A 20487-nucleotide genomic window follows, 5' to 3' on the forward strand; every position below is an offset into this window, starting at 1 on the left:
ACCTGATATCCCCATTGGCAAGGGTGGGGAAGGATTAATGTGATAACACTGTTTGCCTTCTGTATCCCCTGAAGGAGGACATGCCACTTACCAAAACCCAGAAAGCTTAGATTTGATTTGATTTGATTTATTATTGTCATATGTATTAGCATACAGTGAAAAGTATTGTTTCTTGTGCACTGTGCAGACAAAACATACCGTTCATAGAGAAGGAAAGGAGAGAGTGCAGAATGTAGTGTTACCGTCACAGCTACGGTGTAGAGAAAGATCAATTTAATGCGATTAGGTCCATTCAAAAGTCTGATGGCAGCAGGGAAGAAGCTGTTCTTGAGTCGGTCGGTACATGACCTCAGACCATTGTATCTTTTCTGCAGAAGAAGGTAGAAGAGAGAATGTCGGGGGTGCGTGGGGTCCTTGATTATGCCGGCTGCTTTTCCAAGGCAACGGAAGTGTAGACAGTGTCAATGCGTGGGAGGCTGTTTTGAATGATGGACTGGGCCTCGTTCTTGCCCCTTTGTAGGTCCTTGCGGTCTTCAAAGAGCAGGAGCCACACCAAGTTGTGATACAACCAGAAAGAATGCTTTCTATGGCGCATCCGTAAAAGTAGGTGAGAGACATAGCAGACATGACAAATTTCCTTAGTTTTCTGAGAAAGTAGAGGCATTTGGTTGGTTTTCTTAACTATAGTGTCAGCATGGGGGATCAGGACAGGTTGTGGGTGATCTGACATCTAAACACTTGAAGAACTTGACAGTGGTTAGCATTGCTGCCTCACAGCGCCAGGGATCCGGGTTCAATTCCAGCCTCGGGTCACTGTCTGTGTGAAGTTTGTACTTTCTCCCCGTGTCTGCGTGGGTTTCCCCCAGGTGCTCTGGCTTCCTTCCACAGCCCAAAGATGTGCAGGTTAGGTTAATTGGCCATGCTAAATTAACCCTAGTGTCAGGTGGATTAGCAGAGGAAATATGTGGGATTACGGGGATAGGGCCTGGGTTGGATTGTGGTCGGTGCAGACTCAATGAGCCGAATGGTCTCCTTCTGCACTGTAGGGATTCTATGGATTTCTACTTTGTCCCTGTTGATGTAGGCAGAGGCACTCCTTCACTATGCTTCCTGAAGTCAATGACTATCTCCTTCGTTTTGTTGACATTGACGGAGAGATTATTGCACCAGTTCACCAGATTCGCTACTTCCTTCAAGTACTCCATCTCATCATTGTTTGAGATCCAACCTACTACGGTAGTGTCATCAGCAAACTTGGAAATCAAGTTGGAGGAAATTTGGCCGCACTGTCATAGGTATATAAGGAGTATAGTAAAGGGCTGAGAACACAACCTTGTGGGGTACCGATGTTGAGGATAATTGTGGAGGAGAAGTTGTTGCCTATCCTTACTGATTGCAGTTTGTGGGTTGGGAAGTTCAGGATCCAGTCACAGAGGAAGGAGCTGAGCCCCAGGTCACGGAGTTAGAAGATGAGTTTCAGTGGAATAATGGTGTTGAAGGCCGAGCTGTAGTCGATAAATAGGAGTCTGATGTAGGTGTCTTTGTTATCTAGGTTTTCCAGAGTGGAATGTAGTGCCAGGGAGATGGCGTCTGCTGTGGACCTATTGTAGCGGTGGGTGAACTGTAGTGGACCCAGGCAGTCCAAGAGGCTGGAATTGATTTGTGCTGTGGCTAGCACAAGCCAAACCTAATTAATGAATGACCACTAAAATAACAACATTGGAAACTTGTGTTCATTAGAATATTATTTACAATAAAGTCAATTTGGAGTTTGAGTATATAAGAAGGGGCGATGGGGGTGATTATTCTTGCCTGCTACACTGCTTAGGTAGCGCAACAGGCTGGGAGACATCAGCAGGGGCCTGTAGCGGGACTCGTGACTGGCAGTCTGGCTGATTTTGAGTTTCCTGGGCCATGATTTCTAATGAAATCAGGCCCGCACCAGAAATCAGCGTGAGGCTGATTATAATATTGAAATCACTATTTCCATATTAGTGAGCCTGGAATGGTAGGATCTCTCATGTCCATATCCACCAACCCCTCTGCTGGAAGAGATTCCCATAAAGAAGTCTCATAACACCAGGTTAAATTCCAACAGATTTATTTGGTAGCAAATGCCACTAGCTTTTGGAGCTCTTGCTGATCCTTCGTCAGGTGAGTGGGACATCTTTTCACAAGCGGGGCATATAAGGGCACAAACTCAATTTACAGAATAATGCTTGAAATGAGAATCTTTACAGCTAATCAAGTCTTAAAGGTACAGACACTGTAAGTGGAGAGAGCATTAAACACAAGTTAAAGAGATGTGTATTGTCTCCAGACAGGACAGTTCGTGAGATTTTGCAAGTCCAGGCAAGTCATGGAGGTTACAGATAGTGTGACACGAACCCAAGATCCTGGTTGAGGCCGTCCTCGTGTGTGCGGAACTTGGCTATCAGTCTTTGCTCAGCGACTCTGCACTGTCGTGTGTCGTGAAGGAATCGTAAAGATTCCCAGCAAAGCGGATTACAACTGGTCCTCATCAACAGGGTGTGTCAGTGTGCACGGCTGATCTCCCCACTGACAGATCAGCACATGCCCAATCAGCAACTCGCTGATTCTGGTCTCTCCAGCGGTATTCCCACCCCCACCCCACCCCACCCTTTACTGGTGTGAATCCCCCCTCAGACACTCAGTAGTGCCAGAGATTCAGTAAATTAACTACACCCAAAAATCAGGCAGGAAAATTTGGGCACTTAGTTCTTTTTTGTGAGAATCCTGGCCAGGAGTTTGAAAATAGAGGTAACGGCAAACATACCTAATTTGAAAAAGACCTGTTTTTTAGAAAATAACAGATCCAATTATTTCCATTCAAATTCACTAAATGCTAAATTAGCAAAGGTACCTGATTTATTTGTATTTCATTCCTAACAGGTGATTAAAGAACCACCACCTCCACCAGCATATGAGGAGGTAAGTGATATGATCTTCGCTTAGCTATGTCCTTTGATAATTGATTTAATAATGATGATTCCATACTGAGAAATTTGTTGAGAATATGAACAGCTTGCACCTAAATTTACTTACGTGCAACTTCTGTCCTGAATATTCAACTCCATGCAAGGATGTTTTTTGATACAAACAGTGTACGTATTGCCCACACTCATAATAACTATTATCGACTACAATTTGGTTTGTAAAGTATAATTAAATCCCTTAACCCCAGCGAAATAATATGCCTTAGTTTCAGGAAAACTGGGACAGTAAGAGTTCAAGTCAGGCAGAAGAATCGCTTCCTTGTGCTAACTGGGTTATGAAAAGTCAAGGATCGAAGATTCGAACACAGTGCTTTGCAAAAGATCGTTGTCACACTGTGCCACTGAAGTGCATGTCTGTGTGGCCTTCACCAAGTCTTGGGAGTGAAGAGTACAAAACATCAACAGTCACAGGGAGGTCTGTGTTTCAGTCACCATTACAGAGAGATATGGTGGACAGAAGCATAATATAGCATTGTCCTTGCATAATGACCCATTTTGGCAAGAACGATCAGAATTTGTTGTCCTGTATTTGTGTGTGAATAGGACATGAATTAATGCAGATTCCAAATGTCAAGTGTTAGCTTTCCCTGGCTTTTACCCGATATGGAGTTCCAAAGAGAACACAAGAATCCTTTATTTGATTCCAGTGTGAACATCCGATTAGTTTTTAATAAAGGCAATGGCAACTTGGATCGAAAATTGAAAGACACTTGCTGTTTGAGACTCACTCCACTGATTCTGAGTTTGGCGAAAAAGCCCAGTGAGGTTTTCCACCAACCCAGCAACTTTCTTTTGTTCTTCTCCCTGCAGGATTCTGACGATGAAGGCATGGCGAAGAAAAAGTGGCCAACAGTTGATGCGTCGTATTATGGGGGAAGAGGAGTGGGTGGCATTAAACGGATGGAGGTTTTTAATGTTGCTTATTCTTGTTGAAATGTTCACGCACTGCTATCTTTGGAAAGGTTACAAACGGTTCAGGAAAACTTGTGATCTAAGATTTGAAAGTGACATTGTGCCACAATTACATTCCTGGCTGACTTTTCCTATTGTACAGAAAAGGTTTTCCTCTTGATTTCTGCTTTAGAAAACTGCAAGAATTGAGTTGTACTGATGACTCCAACTCTTTTGAAGTCAACCAGTTAAACTAAATTAAACAAACTATGGAAGGAAATGAAAGGGGCAGCCCCTTAAAGGAATACTGCCTTAGACAAAAAGTGATTTTCAAATAAAACTTAAATCATTAAACTAAAATGTAATTAAAGGGGTCAATAAGACCTCCACCCCAGTCCCTGTGGTGCCCAATGGGCATGGAAAGCCTCGATGGTGTTTCCAGGGACACCCATCTGTGAATGTGACCGCACTGTAGAGGCAGACAGTCAAATCAGACGACCCCCTCAACCACCCGCTGCCTGCATCTGTTTATGGCAAGTTTGGTCAGGCCCAGATGCAAGTTCATGAAGAGGTCCTCCTCCTTCCCCACCCCCTCTCCACACCAAGGGATTAGGAGTGTGGGGCTGAAGTGCAAACAAAACTGTAACAAACGATATTTCAAATAAATGGGGGAGGTGCAGTCCCAGACAACTTATATATGCATGGTCCACAGACTCCACAAGGCTGCCAGAATGGCTGCCATCTTGAGAGTTCGTAGCTCAGGCATCTTGGAAGGCTGTGAATATAGATCTGTAAGCAGTAGTGCCTTTAAAGCATTTGCTAAATAGACTGAAATGACAAACCAGCTTAAATTGTCCACAACACTTTGTACTTAAGCCACTCAAGCTCTAATTAATAATGTCAGGATAACAATGAACCAACTATCAGTTGGCTTTTGCTCACATTATAAAAGGTAGAAGTGATTTGCGGATTCTTCTAACTGGTAAATTTTAAAGTTAAATGAAATGACTTCACAATGGCATAGTTACTTGGGACTAGATATAAAACCCAAACAGGTTGGACTATCTATCTCCTTACCAATGTACGTAGTGTCCTTAAATTGGTAAATTGAAGAACAGTTGTACCACCTTCTAAATTCAGTTCAGAAATTACAGTGTAACAGCCCTCGCGCTGACCAGTGTTAGTTGCATCTGTAATTGTAAACACTAGCTTCCTGGAGATCTCCGGGGATGAACTTATGTCTGATTACTGTCTGTTTTTTTGGTAGGGACCAACGCCTCACTACCTTTGCAAAATAGATTGCAGCTTTGGAGCAAAAGCAGACCTAATTAATATCTTTCGGTTGGGAGGACTTATGGTGTATTTTGGACCTTGATCCAAATTTGATCTTCAGGACTCTCTCTCTCTCTCTCTCTCTCTCTTCTGTCCACCCCCCTCCCAACCCCCACATCATTTTGGAGTCAGTGAACTTAATATTTCAGAACACAGATAAAACTGATGAAAAATGATTTGCTCCTTTGACTTACATCTACAACCTTGTTGCTATTCTGAGTCTAGCACAAGTGGCAATGCAACACTGGAGGGTAACGTCTGGATGTGCATTGTCATGTTGGCTAACAAGACTTCAGCGTCCTTCAAGCCTTTGACCTTGGCTCCACCCGGGTCTGATACATTGCTATCAAACATTGCTCTCAAAAAAATGATGAGAATGAATCTCCATCTTGTTACCAATGCGGTATATAAAATAGAGCTGTAGGTTTAATCATTTTTTCAATGTATTGCAAAAAGTCACAGAAGGCTCACCTTTTCTTCCCAAATACAAGTCCACATATGTTGCTAACTCTTTTTCTGTTTCAATAATTGAAAACATCTTTTCTGCACTAATGCACAGATGCTTTTTGTGATGTCGGAACATGTTTGACAAATTCAAAGCACATTTAATAAGTGGTAGCGATTCTATTGCAAATGTTAGCTTTACAAATTAACAATAGAGCATTGCAGCATTTTAAAAATACTTTATTTTAACTACGCTTAACACTTTGTAATTATTCCAATAATTAATTTGCAATATAGGCCAAAATTCCCTGGTCGCACACACCCTGCAGTTGCTGCCAGCGAGAACGGAGAATTTGGTGCTCAGCCAAATCTCTGTTCACAACAGCGGGACCGGAGAATCCCAGCCAGGAGCGAGGTTAAACAATTCTGACCTTTACATATGAATTAGGAACATGAGTTGACCATTCGGCCCCCTCAAGCCTGCTCTACCATTTGATAAAATCATGTTGATCTGATTGTGGTCTCTTACTTTCCTGTTTACCTACTTGGTGCTTTGACTCCCTTCTTGATCAAGGATCTATCTAACTAACCCAGCCTTAAAAATAGTCAATGATTCAGCCTCTACATCTCTCTGGGGAAGGTAATTGCACAGACCAACTGTGAGAAAATGTTTCTCCTATCTGTTTAAATGGGAGACATGTAACTGTGTCCTAATTCTGATCTCTCCAACAATGGGAAACATCCACTCAACAATTTCCTTCGGGATCTTGTATATTTTAATAGGATCACCTCAGATTTTTCTAAACCCCATGGACACAGGCCCTACCTGCCCAACCTTTCTTCATAAGGTAACAACTTCATCCCAGGGATCACTCATGTGAACCTCCTCTGAACTGCTTCTAATCAAGGATCATGGTAGTCCAGATGTAGTATCACCAATGCCCTACATAATTGTAGCAATACAATTTTATATTCCATTCCCCTTGCAATAAGTGCCAACATTCTATTTGCCTTCCTAATCATTTGCTGTACCTGCATTGGAACTTTTAGTGATTCATTTGGAATGGCACAGTGACTATAACTGCTGCCTTGCAGCACCACAGACCTGGGTTCGATTCTGGCTTTGGGTGACTGCCTTTGTGGAGTTTGCATGTTCTCCCTGTGTCTGCATGGGTTTCCTCCGGATGCTCCGGTTTCCTCCCACAGTCCAAAGATGTGTAGGTTAAGTGAACTAGCCATGCTAAATTGGACCTTAGTGTCCAAAGATGTGCAGGTTAGGTAGGTTGACCATGCTAAATTGGCCCTCAGTGTCCAAAGATGTGCAGGTTAGGTGGATTGGCCATGCTAAATTGGACCTTAGTGTCCAAAGATGTGCAGGTTAGGTAGGTTGACCATGCTAAATTACCCCTTAGTGTCCAAAGATGTGCAAGTTAGGTGGATTGGCCATGCTAACTTGCCCCTGAGTGTCCAAAGTTGTGCAGATTAGGGGGAATTATCCATGATAAATGTGTGAGGGAAGGAGCGGGTGCTGGTTGAGATGTCAGAGTCAGTGCAGACTCAATAGGCCGAATAGCTTCCTTCTGCACAGCCAAGTTTTCAGACCAGATTTTCTGGCGCTGAGTGCACAGAAAATCTGGGGGTATGGTTTATGCCATCACTGGCAGGGCAGAGCCTGTTGGACCCTGTGTTTAAAATAAACACCAGCAAAAATCTCGTTTTCCAACTCTTGCAGGATTTTGCGCCCACATCGCCTTTTGCTCTCACTTGTGTGCAAAATTCCTTCCCTTTTCCCTTTGCCCTTTAACCTTTCAGGGCATATCTGGGCTGAAATTCTCCCATCTCACCCACCTTGGGAATCGTTGAGGGTGAGAGAAGACCATTTAAAGGTATGTTGAGCGTGGGCAAGAATTTGGGGTGTGCGTGACTGGAGATTCTCGTCCCTCATCTTTACTTGTGAAGCTTCGAGTTCTTTAAAAATAAGTGAGAGAATGTTTGCCTCCCTCTGCTATTAATTACTCTATTAATATTGAATTCTCAGAACTTGTGTTTCAAAGTTGCTTGTGCCTGAAATTTTACGAGTGAGTTAATAACTAATGAGCAAACCAATCTTTCTCTCTTTCTGAAAGAAAGGAATTATGGTACCAAAGTATTGCCGTCTTTTTTACAATAATTTCAATACTTACATTTCTTACAGTATTTCAGCTTCCTGAATTAATTTGTTTTTGGTCAGGTACGCTGGGGTGACAAAGGTTCCACTGAAGAAGGTGCAAAATTAGAAAAACCCAAAAATGCAGTCGTCAAGATGCCAGATCAAGAGTTTGAACCGCTGGATCCTCGGCCCTACAAACCCCGAAGACCCCCACCAGACCAGAGAAAATGGTACACACCGGTTAAGGTAATTTATTTCTTGCTCTGCTTATCTTGTGTGGTCGGACTGATTATAAAAGGGGCAGGATAAACCATTAAGTAATTCTGTGTCACATAATCACCCAAATGGTGCAGACATGTGCATTACACTGGCCATTTCACAGACTGTTGCGTATTCTTTTTAGAAATTGTGAGCAAAATTCTCCCAGTTCCCTGCCAGTGGGTTCGATAATGGGTGTGAGGGGAGAACATGATAGGAATGTGGACACATGAGAAGTGTTTGAGGACTCTGGGTCAGTACCCGATGCAATTTAAAAGGACGAGGGGGTTCTCACTGAAACTGAAACTTAAGAATACCGAAAAGCCTAGATAAAGTGGACACGGAGAAGATGTTTCCATTAGAAGGAGAGACTAGGATCAGATGGCAAAGCCTCAGAGTAAAAGGACAACTCTTTAGAACTGAGATGAGGAGGAATTTCTTCAGCCAGCAGGTGGTGAATCTGTGGAATTCATTGCCATGGAAGGCTGTGGAGGCCAGGTCATTGAGTGTGTTTAAGACAGAGGTTCTTAATTGGTAAAGGGATTCAAGGTTATGGGGAAAAATTGAGAGAATTGGGTTGAGAAACCTATCAGCCATGATTGAGTGAACTTGATGGACCGAATGGCCTAATCCTGCTCCTATATCTTTTGATCTTTGGGAGGCCTAGAAATCAGTTTCATACCAGCGTGAGCTTACAGCTAGCGAAAAACACATTTGGAATAACATGGCATGCAGATGTTTGGACTCACTTGAACAATGCTTGGGGCTGCCTCCAGAGTTCAGGATGGCAGCTGCACACCAGCCTGGACCCTGGGTCGGGCGAATGTTTGCAAGTGGACCTTCCAGATGCGATGTCCTGGAGAGGGTCCATCTCCCAGCCTCAGAATGTTTCAGAAGATCTACCTTTGTTCTCAGGAGGTCCACCTTCCGGTCTCAGAGTGCTCCCAGAGCTCTATCTGCATTTTTCAGGCAGCCCACCTTCTTTCTCCAGTAGTGGGTTAGTGAAGTTGGACACCTTTTCAAACATGGCAGCTGGTTACAACAGCAGTCTAAGCGCTATCCAAGCGCTGCCATGTTACTGAATACAGCGTAAAATATTCTGGTGCATAATTAATGAAGCTGGGGCCTGAGGATTTGGCCTCAGCAGCGGCAAACATTCCACCTTCCTGCCCCCGCCAAGGCTCTTAGCCTTAAAATGGGAGAATTCCACCCTATGATTTGTGTCAATATTTTGCTCATCAGAAAATAAATTAGTGAATTTTGAGTGAATGTGCACTGCAAAGCAAAGTGTAATGTTACAAAATAGTGCAATAGGACATGGTTGCGGCTGCAAAAACTGCAAATTAATGTTTGGCCATGTCACCGCATAGGAATAGTTGCCGCAGCATAGAGAATCTTGGACATTTGTAGAAAGCTGGTGAGACACAGTTGAGCCCACAGGTACATCATGATTCAACAACAATTCATTAAGAATTTTCTAAAGTCAGTATTTCTAACTTAAAACTTGAAAATGGTGTTAAATATTTGTAACATTCAAAAGTAGCCTGCATGGAACATGGAGCAAGTTCTCTAAATAATATTTTCAGTTTTGTAAAATATATTTCTAGAGTAGGGTTCAAAATCAGTAAATTTTTGTCACATGCTTCCAATTCTTCTGTTTGACCACAATGTACAAAATGACACTTGAGCCAGAGTTTTACTGGCACGCCCACCCGAGGCCAATGGAGAATGCTGTCCTGCTGGGCCTCACCTGTCCCGATTCCGGGACGGGTGTGCCTGTAAAATCAGGGCCCTTGATCCTACAGTGTGCATAAAACCCCTGGGTCTGTCCGTCACGAGTCATTGGCTGGAATTCTCCAGCCATTCACAATTTGGTGCACAGCCAAATCTCCGTTCCATGCGACGGAACCAGAGACTCCCAGCGGATGGTGATGTAGGAGAATCGGGCCCATTGTACACACTGTACAGAGCTCATATCATTACATTGATAATAATACCAGAAGGATTAATGTGGACTAGGTTTCTGAGTTAATGTTTATCATTTCTAAAGTGCAACAGGGTACTTTTTTGGTAAGCAACAAGTAAATTTTGTTCCTAACATTGTTGTGATAATTTTTCTAGGGAAAATTGGATGCCTTGTGGGCCCTTTTTCGCAGAGGCTATGATCAAGTATCTCTGATGAGGCCACAACCGGGAGATGAGGTAAAATCGGTCATAAATATACCTAAATATCTTTACAGCACAGAACAATATACTAGTTCGTATCCTGATTACTGTATTTAGCAATCTTGGTGCAATCAATTCTAGTCAAATTACTAGAACTATGATACCAATTTTTGCATTCTTATTTTCTGAAATATACATTTATACATATGTTAGATAGAATCATAGAATTCCCTACGGTGCAGAAGGGGGCCATCTGGCCCATCTAGATGGCACGATATTCCAACACAGCATCTTACCCAGGCCCTGTCCCCGTGACCCCATATAAGTAACCTGGTCATCCCCCTAATTTACACACCTTAGCACATTAAGGCAATTTAACATGGCCAATCCACGTCAACTATACATCTTTGGACACTTAAGGAGCTAATTTCAAATTTAGAATTACATTGTTCCACTTGTGCAGTAAACAAATGTTATTGAACTAAGTAATGATATGTTGGAATTAGTAATTCTACTGAACTTGTTTTGCCATTAGCTTTTCCAATTATTTGGATATATAGTACAGGATACTTGGTTATATTTTGCCAACTGAATCAGTAACAAATAAATAATCTGGTTAGGAAAAAAAGTATTTGTTAAAATCCTGATAAAATCAAATCCTGATAAAGGTGTAATAGTAACAAAGTTGTCGGATGGGAGATTTTAATTTCCCAAATATTGATTGGAATCTCCCTAGGGTAAGAGGTTTAGATGGGGAGGAGTTTGTTAGTTGTGTTCAAGAGGGTTTCATGACACAGTATGTGGATAAGCCTACAAGAGTGGAGGCTGTACTTGATTTGGTATTGGGAAATGAACCTGGTCAGGTGTCAGATCTCTAAGTGGGAGAGCATTTTGGAGATGGTGATCATAATGCTATCTCATTTACAATAGCATAGAAGAGAGATAGGATCAGACAAGTTAGAAAAGTGTTTAATTGGAGTAAGGGGGATTATGAGGCTATTGGAAATTGGAGGCTTAAACTGGAAAGAAGTTTTCTCAGGGAAATGCACGGAAGAAATGTGGCAAATTTTCAGAGATATTTGCCTGGAGTTCTGCATAGCAATGTTCCAATGAGACAGGAAAGTTATGGTAGGTCACAGGAACCATGGTGTACAAAGGCTGTAATAAATCTAGTCAAAAAGAAAAGAAAAGCTTACAAAAGGTTCAGAGAGCTAGGTAATGTTAGAGTTCTAGAAGCGTATACAGCTAATAGGAAGGATCTTAAGAAGGAAATTAGGAGAGATAGAAGGGGTCATGAGAAGGCCTTGACAGGCAGGATTGAGGAAAACCCCAAGGCATACTACAAGTATGTGAAGAGCAACAGGATAAGACATGATAAAATAAGACCTATTAAGTGTGACGGTGGGAAAGTTTGTATAGAACCGGAAGAAATCGCAGAGGTACTTAATGAATACTTTACTTGAATATTCACTATGGAAAAGGACCTTGGTGGTTGTAGTGCAGACTTGCAGCGGACTGAAAAGGTTGAGCATGTAGATATTAAGAAAGAGGATGTGTCAGAGCTTTTGAAAAGCATCGAGTTAGATAAGTTGCTGGAACTGGATGGGATGTACCCCAGGCTACTATGGGAGGCGAGGGAGGAGATTGCTGAGCCTCTGGTGATGATCTTTGCATTATCAATGGAGATGGGAGAGGTTCCAGAGGATTGGAGGATTGTAGATGTTGTTCCTTCATTCAAGAAAGGGAATAGAGATAGCCCTGGAAATTATAAACCTCAGTGGTTGGTAAGTTGATGGAGAAGATCCTGAGAGGCAGGATTTATGAACATTTGGAGACGTATAATATGATTAAGAATAGTCAGCATGGCTTTGTCAAAGGCAGATCATGCCTTACGAGCCTGATTGGATTTTTTGAAGATGTGACTACACATTGATGAAGGAAGAGCAGTAGGTGTAGTATATATGGACTTCAGCAAAGCATTTGATAAGGTTCCTCATGCAGAGCTTATTGAGAAAGTGAGGGGGCATGGGATCCAAGGGGACATTGCTTTGTGGATCCAGAACTGGCTTGCCCACAGAAGGCAAAGAGTGGTTATAGATGGGTCATATTCTGCATGGAGGTCGGTCACCAGTGGAGTGCCTCAAGGATCTGTTCTGGGACCCTTTGTGATTTTTATAAATGACCTGGATGAGGAAGTGGAGGGATGGGTTTGTAAGTTTGCTGGTGACACAAAGATTGGAGGTGTGGATAGTGTGGAAGGATGTCAGAAGTTGTAGCGAGACATTGATAGGATGCAAGACTGGGCGGAGAAGTGGCAGATGGAGTTCAACCAGATAAGTGTGAAGTGGTTCATTTTGGCAGGTCAAATAGGATGGCAAAGTATAATATTAATGGTAGGATTCTTGGCAGTGTGGAAGATCAGAAGGATCTTGGGGTCTGAGTTCATAGGATGCTCAAAGCAGCTGCATATGTTGAAGCTGCAGTTAAGAAGGCGTATGGTGTACTGGCCATCATCAATCGAGGAACTGAGTTTAGGAGTCGAGAGATAATGTTGCAGCTATATAGAACCCTGGTCAGACCTCTCTTGAAGTACTGTGTTCAGTTCTGGTTGCCTCATTACAGGAAGGATGTGGAAGCCATAGAAAGGGTGCAGAGGAGATTTACAAGGATGTTACCTGGATTGGGGAGCATGCCTTATGAAGATCGGTTGAGGGAGCTCGGCCTTTTCTCCTTGGAGAGACGAAGGATGAGGGGTGACCTGATAGAGGTGTATAAGATGTTGAGAGGTATTGATCGAGTGGATAGTCAGAGGCTTTTTCCCAGGACTGAAATGGTTGCCACAAAAGGACACAGGTTTAAGGTGCTAGGGAGTAGGTACAGAGGAGATGTCAGGGGTAAGTTTTTCACTCAGAGAGTGGTAGATGCATGGAATTGGCTGCCGGCAACGGTGGTGGAGGTGGATTCAAAGAACAGCAGAGCACAGGAAGCAGGCCCTTCGGCCCTACAAGCCCGCGCTGCCCATTTTAAAACTCAGTGAGTGCCTTATTCAAGTCTTTCGTCAATCGTCAACATTTTTGTCTACCTCTAGTGGAACTCCACAATAAAAGGGGTGCAAATTTAAGGAATTATATGTGCACCAGATTAAAGGAGATCCAATTCAGGGACTTTTAACAGACTTTTAGATAAGTACATGGAACTTAGTAAGGTAGAGGGTTATAGGTAAGCCTAGTAATCTCTAAGGCAGGGACATGTTCGGCACAACTTTGTGGGCCGAAGGCCTGTATTGTGCTGCAGTTTTTCTATGTTTCTAAAATAAATCTTGGAACTATGAATAATTTTAGTAGAGTGAAGTATAAATACTTCACTAAGAAGCTCTTAAAAATGAAATGGACATTAAACTGATCTGTTTCCTGTCTATTGTTGCTATAATATTTGGATTTCAAAGAACCTCCTAACATTTTTTTGCCTTTTAGCCAAGATAAATATTAAATGGATAGTTATGGGAAAAGTTGCATAAATCAATGTGTAATTTCTTTTCCTATCTTTTAACATGTCTTTTCATCTGGGGGGGACAAGGCGATGACATGATGTAGAACTAAAACAGTAGGGGCAGATGACCTAGTTTCCTACACCGGAGTTTACTTCATGTTGGAATCAAAATTTTACTTGGATCGTGATTTTTGTAAACCACAAGAACAGCTAATTTGCATGTGGTTGCACTTCAGACATTCCAAACATTTCATAGTGCAATCACAATGAAAACAGCAGTAAATATTTAAATAACTTTTCTCTGGTAAAATATTTGACTACATCTTGCTGACTGTGAACAGTATGGTAAGTCTATAGCACCAATTATAACTTGATTCACCAAGCTATCCAACAACATCTTGATTTTAAATTCTCATTCTCCTGTTTAAATTTCTCTATTCTCTTGCCCCTTCATATCTCTATGAGAACCGTAGAAGACTGAGGGGCTATCTTATAGAGGTCGATAAAATGATGAAGGGCGTATCAGCTAGATATCTTTTCCCAAAGGTAAGGGAGTCTAAAACTAGAGGGCATAGGTTTAAGGTCAGAGGGAAGAGACACAAAAGGGTTCAGAGGGGCAACTTTTTCAAACAGAGAGTGGTGAGTGTCTGGAACAAGCTGCCAGAGTTAGTAGTAGAGGAGGGTACAGTTTTGTGTTTTAAAAAGCATTTATACAGTTACATGGGTAAGATGGGTATAGAGGGATTTCGGCCAAATGTGGGCAATAGGGACTAGCTTAAGGACTTAAAAAAAAAGGCAGCATGGACAAGTTGGGTTGAAGGGCCTGTTTCAATGCTGTAAACCTCGATGACTCTATGACTCTGTGACTTCTTAAATCTGGATTCCATGTGCATTCACACTTCCTTTGCCCCATCGTTACTGATCGTGCCTTCAGCAGTGTAGGCCTTAGGCTCAAGAATCCTCTCCTTAAACCTCTCCATCTCTCTTACACCTCTAAGCCATTCCTTAAAATCTAACTCTTTGACCAAGCTAATTCCTTCTTTTGCCCACTGCCCACTTTCATCTGATTACGCTTACATGATGCACCTCGGGGAACGATATCATTGCAAGTTATTGTGAGATTGAGGGTAAACTGCAGGCAAAAATGCAAATTATCTTGATTCACAGAAAACTCTGTTTAAAAAAAATGCACTGTATAAAACAAATCCGCACGGATGTTCTTTCTTTGATGAATTGGATACAGAGGGAGTCAAATGTTGTTTAGAATGTGGCCTTAGACTGTTTTACTGTGTTGTTGGTAAGTTGCTTGCTGCTAAAACTGTATTTTCAAATATGTTCTGATGTGGACAGAATATTGTAGTCCTAAGTTTTTGTGTCTTCTTACGTGAAGTATTTCAAGATGAACAGACACATTTCTGTAGCCTGTTTCTGATTGACAGTTTGATTTCAGATCAAATGCTTATTCATGATGCTCTAGAATAGGGCAATTCCATCAGTGCACAGCATTAGGTCATTTCTGTGGTCTTCACAAAGTTGTGGCACCACATCCTCGCTGAAAAACGGAGATTTTGTATAAGTTGGCCAACTGGACATGCATGCTGCTGTCAAACTGTTCAGTTTCATTGTGCAACAGTTATGCAGGTTTCCTCGGAGAGATATACTTTGCACCACTGCACCTCTCAGCTCCATCAAAGACTTAGAAGATGTCACTTGCTTACAATGTGAACATCCTTGTGTGTGAATGAATTAGAAAAAGACACCAGGCTAGAAATTGGATAGCCACAGTTTTTAGCCGCAAGATTGCAGAACATGACCTGCCCATTCAGGGGGGGATGGGCAACATGTAAACTTGGTGTACCCACCTCATTTGGGTGATTGTGGAGTTCGCTTGCTGCTATCCTCTCCAAAATGCTGCCTGTGGCCTCTGTGCTCTGTAGGCGTGCCAGGCAACATTGTTAGCAAACTGTGTGATTCAGCTAGCCTGCTCTTCTTAAAGGCAGGCCATCTATCTTAAAGGTAAAACAAGCATGTAATTGAAGGTCACGTTGATAAGAGTTTGCCTTCTGACTCTCTTAAGACTTGAACTGAAGTTCTACAGTTGGACATTATGATGTTCTTTGCCAATGGTTGTCCATTGGCCTCCTCTATGGGCGGGATTCCATGGCCAGAAAATCCCGCCCGAGGTCAACAGACCTTCCCATTGTCCACCCCTTGCCTGCTCTGATTCTCTTGGCAGACAGGGCAGTAGAATTCCGGCGTATATCTTTTTATTTAGTGAATTTTTGCTCAGACAACTAGATAACAGCTAAAGTGTTCTTTGAGATGTTGATACAGTGATACTGTAAGACCCCCCCCCACATCATCCCGCCAATGACTTCTACAAATATCTGATTCTTTGCTGTAACGTTACAATGATCCTATTGAGCAAACCTGCCTCATTATATTACTTTGCAGCCCTTGATCATGGCTGATGCAAAGGGCCATGATCCTGAGCTTACAACTCTAGACGTAGGGCAGGATTCTCCGACCTCACTCACAACCAGGATTCTCCAGTCCCACTGCAGTGAATGGAGATTTGGCTGAGCACCAAATTCTCCATTCTCGCTGGCAGCAGCAGTGGGAGGAGAATCCTGGCCATAGTTTTTTGTTGGGTGAGCTTTCCTAGAATTAAAGAGCATGTTTGCACCCTTCCCACTGCCATTAAGTGCCATAAAGAATTCCAATGTTGTGTTTTTAATTTATTTGTTTGTACTGTTGTAGGTTTGATTATTTTAAGGTATCACCCAAGACACTTCCCTATGGCAGGCAACATCAGAAAATTTACCCAAAATGTTTATCTAAATTTTTTCACCATAGTGACTATGCTAAAATCTTTCTTGTTTTATGTATGTTAGCAATACATGGAATAAAAACTGACGACTTCAGTTTTTTTTCTATCTGATGTAAAACTCATGAAAAATGCAGTTTTTTAAATTGGCAATAAAATGATTCTTGATTATCTGAATGTGGTGAAGAACAGAATATTTGACTGGAGGAAGTGGTTGAATGCTGGAAAATTGAAATGGAATGATCAGCATTGTAGATTAATGAGATTATCCCTGTATGAATCTAATTCAGACACTTTGAGTGTTTGAAAATACTTGTGAAACTCTAGCTTTTCAGTATCTCTGTGAACACATTTGTCCCAATTTCATTAACATTCACTTTGAATGCGAATATGTTGAAATATATCCTCATAAATTATTATTATATTATCCTCATAAATTATTTTCAGCGTGTTGATTGTTTAAAGGTCTGGTGAACTTTCTTTCTCCGATGAAAGTGCGACTTGGACCTATCCTTTGCAGACAGTGATGAAATTGAGATTTCAAACAAAGAATTCTTGTCCTACACATAACATCACATTGGTGTTGCCTTTCAGTTGTGGCATTAAGATATTGCCACAGGGATCTGAGAATAACTGATTATGCTCCACTATTGTAACCTATAAAAACAACTTCATAATAATAAACTCATTGTATATTTTTGGTATTATTGAAAGTTCAATTTCATGAATCTTTTCAAGGTGTGTTTGTGCATGTGTGTGTGTTTTATGTTTATGTACATGTGTGTGTGTTTGTATGTATGTGTTTGTGCATGTGTGTTTATGTATATGTATATATGTATGTGTGTGTTTGTGTATGTACATGTGTGTTTATGTATGTTGTGTTGTATGCATATGTACATGTTTATGTTTGCATGTGTATGTTTGTGTATGTGCTTGTGTGTTTATACGTGTGCTTGTGTGCATGCGTGCATGTGTGTGTGTGTACTACAAATAATAACCATAAGCCAATAAAACTTGACTAAGTGATGCTTTTGAAAAGCTATAGTTTTGCAAATATTTTGTTTTGTGAGATAGTGGCTGGAATTCTCTGATCTCGTCCATGGGTGGAATTCTCCAGTCCCACTGCAGTGATTGGAGTTCTGGCTGAGTGCCAAATCCTCCATTCTCACTGGCAGCAATAGCTGGGCGTGTGAGACCAGAGAATTCTGGCCAGTACGTGGGTCAGTCACATTGCATTCAGTGCACGTAGCACCACTTTGGAATTGTTAATTTGATCCCTGATTGTTTCAAGGTGTTTTCCAGTTGTGTACAATGCCTGTAATGTGCATGACTTTCACTGGCACAACTACTGAATCAGTTCAGCTTCCTGAAACTTTATACTGTATAATATGTGTTGCCAAATATGCACCATCAACATGTGACATATTCATTTGGCATTAGTATTTTAACAAAAGGGAGGACTTGGATCCACTATCCTTTCAAAGAGGTAACAGAATGGAAAGAAAAACTAAATTTAATGACAAGAACTATTACCACCCCAGCCTGAACTAGTTGCTGGTTCTAAAAGCAGCCTATTTTCCTCTTATCTATCTTTTCTACACTTCTCCCCAAGTCTATTAGATGAATCATAGCAGTGGGGCCAGTTAATGATGAGAATGAGCCTCTAAGCAGATTTGAGAGAGAGAGGTCTTGGCATAGATCTCCTCACCTTCTGATTGTTTACCAACTAAAGACCAATCTTGACTAAGGCACTCAGTCAATCTGTTGATCTGATCTTCAGGGCACTTGAATGCTGCTTTGTACCACTGGGTGCTACAGCAACAGCCCCATTTCAGAGCTGCTGAGTTTCTTCTGGGAGTTGTTGGTGAGCATTCACAGGACATTTGTCCTGAACACCTAACATCTCAAACCAGAGTGCTGAATCATGATGGGTCAAGTCGGAAGTCCTTCAGAGATAGGATGAAGAAATCCAATACTCCCTTGCTCTTCTTTGAAATAGTGGATCATAGGATCCCTAAAGCAGAAAGAGGCCATTCGGCCCATCAAGTCTGCATGGACTCTCCAACAGAGCATCCTACCCAGGCCCTATCCTGGAGCCCCACATATTTACCATGATTAATCCTCCTAACCTACAGATCTTTGGACTCATAAGGGGCAATTTAACATGGCCAATCCACCTAACCTGCATATCTTTGGACTGTGGGAGGAAACCCACACAGATGCAGGGAGAACATGCAAACGCTGCACAATCACCCAAGGCTGGAACCAAAGCCAAATCCCTGGCACTGTGAGGCAGCAGTGCTAACCACCGTGTCGCCACGCAATCTTTTACATCCACCTGAGAGAGCAGAGTTAAACAGCCCATCTGAATGATGGCAGTCACACAGTGCAACACTTCTTCAGTTCAGCACTGGAGTGTCAATCTAGATTTTTATGTTCATGTTTTGGAGTAGGACTTGAACCCGCTGTCTTCTGACTCAGATGAAAGAGTGCTACAGCTACCAGCTAAAACCAATGGGTTTCCTGTATTATTGGTCAAATCCTCAAATGGCCAATTAGCTGTGCATTATGTCAGGAGTAACTGCACATTGTTAGTTAATAGATTCAGCTGTTATAATTATATGCAGCACAAATCCTTTATCTTCTAATTCTACAGTGAATGTTAATCAAAGAAGCTAAAAATCAGTGCATTGCTAATGATTCAGCACATAACACGTCTGACTAGGAAGGCGTCGCTCAGTTTCTGCAGAAGAAATTGGTTTCTGATTTCAGTCAACTGTTACATAATATATGGAGCTGTTCCTTCCTCTTGCAAGTATAGCCCTATTGAGCTTTCTGAATAGGCTGTACCGTCCAGCTGTACTCTGCAACATACATCCTGTCTCACACACAAATTCTGATTAATAAGCCCACGTCTTCTTTTTGCCAACTTCTCACAATGAATACATTACATCTTCTGTTTGGACAGAACCTCTTCAAAGATTCACATGGGGGGAGGGAATGGTTTAAATTAAATTGAAACACTTTTTAGATTTGGTGAAAGGATAGTGTATTATGCAAAACAGTAAGATAAGAACAACTAATGAGGCCAAGGACTAGCAGGAAACTGCAAAAAAAAAGTGAATATCTGTTGGTTTTTTTTAAAAAAAAATCTTTTGCATGACTCCCAGCTGCAGGTTTATGCGTGTACTTTGATTTTCTTCAAAGTTTTCTTCTTCAGTTAACCACTGTTTACACAGAACTAGTAATCAGGGTCACTGCATGTGTCTGAAATAATACATGATATCACTGGTTCAAAATATAATCCTCAAAAGATTGGTAATAGACCACTTTCTTTCTACGCAACAAGTGACTCAGCCGTCATGGCACAGTGAGCGTGTGATGTGGCTCTCCTAGTGTCTTGACCCCACGCTGAAAAGTAAGCAAAGTTGATTTTTCAAACTAGTTTCATACATCCCCGGTGAGCCTCTCCGGGGGGGGAGTCGCGCAAAAAGAAAACCCAAGCAACTCTCTGTTTTGTTAACGGCAAATTAAAAAAATGTTCAAGTAACATTCCACCGAGGAAAAGACTTCTGGAATATTTATGCGCTAGCAGGACGTGTGACCACAGCATTTGTAGCCCGCATGTGTTCTCAATCTGAACAAATGCTGGCGGCATGATTAGTACTTGGAAACCAGCAAGCTGGAAAAACAACATTATTCTCTTGAATTAGGGAGTCTTGTTTCTCACTGATTGAATGATGAAAAGTATAGTCCAGGTTCAGTAAAATTGCAGCTGTCATCGGCCTTATTAGCCGAACTTGCCAGTCGCTCAGCGACAAAGATGAATTTCAGCCGTAGTTACCAATAAAACTTGTGTGGCTTGAGTTAGGAAATCTGTCCACTTTCTTGGAGTGTGGCTGGTAGACATGGAG

The 20487-nt window shown here is 41.8% G+C and overlaps 1 protein-coding gene across 1 annotated transcript in view; it reads left to right on the forward strand.

The window, feature by feature from the left end:
- antxr1d (ANTXR cell adhesion molecule 1d) overlaps window positions 1–20487 on the forward strand; it is a 96180-nt gene that overhangs the window by 58881 nt on the left and 16812 nt on the right. The window contains exons 14-17 of the mRNA XM_080215556.1: window positions 2914–2952; window positions 3828–3923; window positions 7915–8079; window positions 10213–10293. Of these exons, the coding sequence (XP_080071682.1) occupies window positions 2914–2952; window positions 3828–3923; window positions 7915–8079; window positions 10213–10293 (381 nt within the window). The remainder of the gene's footprint in view (window positions 1–2913; window positions 2953–3827; window positions 3924–7914; window positions 8080–10212; window positions 10294–20487) is intronic.

Source organism: Carcharhinus amblyrhynchos, chromosome 31 (genome assembly GCF_965287045.1).
Source record: "Carcharhinus amblyrhynchos chromosome 31, sCarAmb.v2.hapA, whole genome shotgun sequence".
Taxonomy (NCBI): domain Eukaryota; kingdom Metazoa; phylum Chordata; class Chondrichthyes; order Carcharhiniformes; family Carcharhinidae; genus Carcharhinus; species Carcharhinus amblyrhynchos.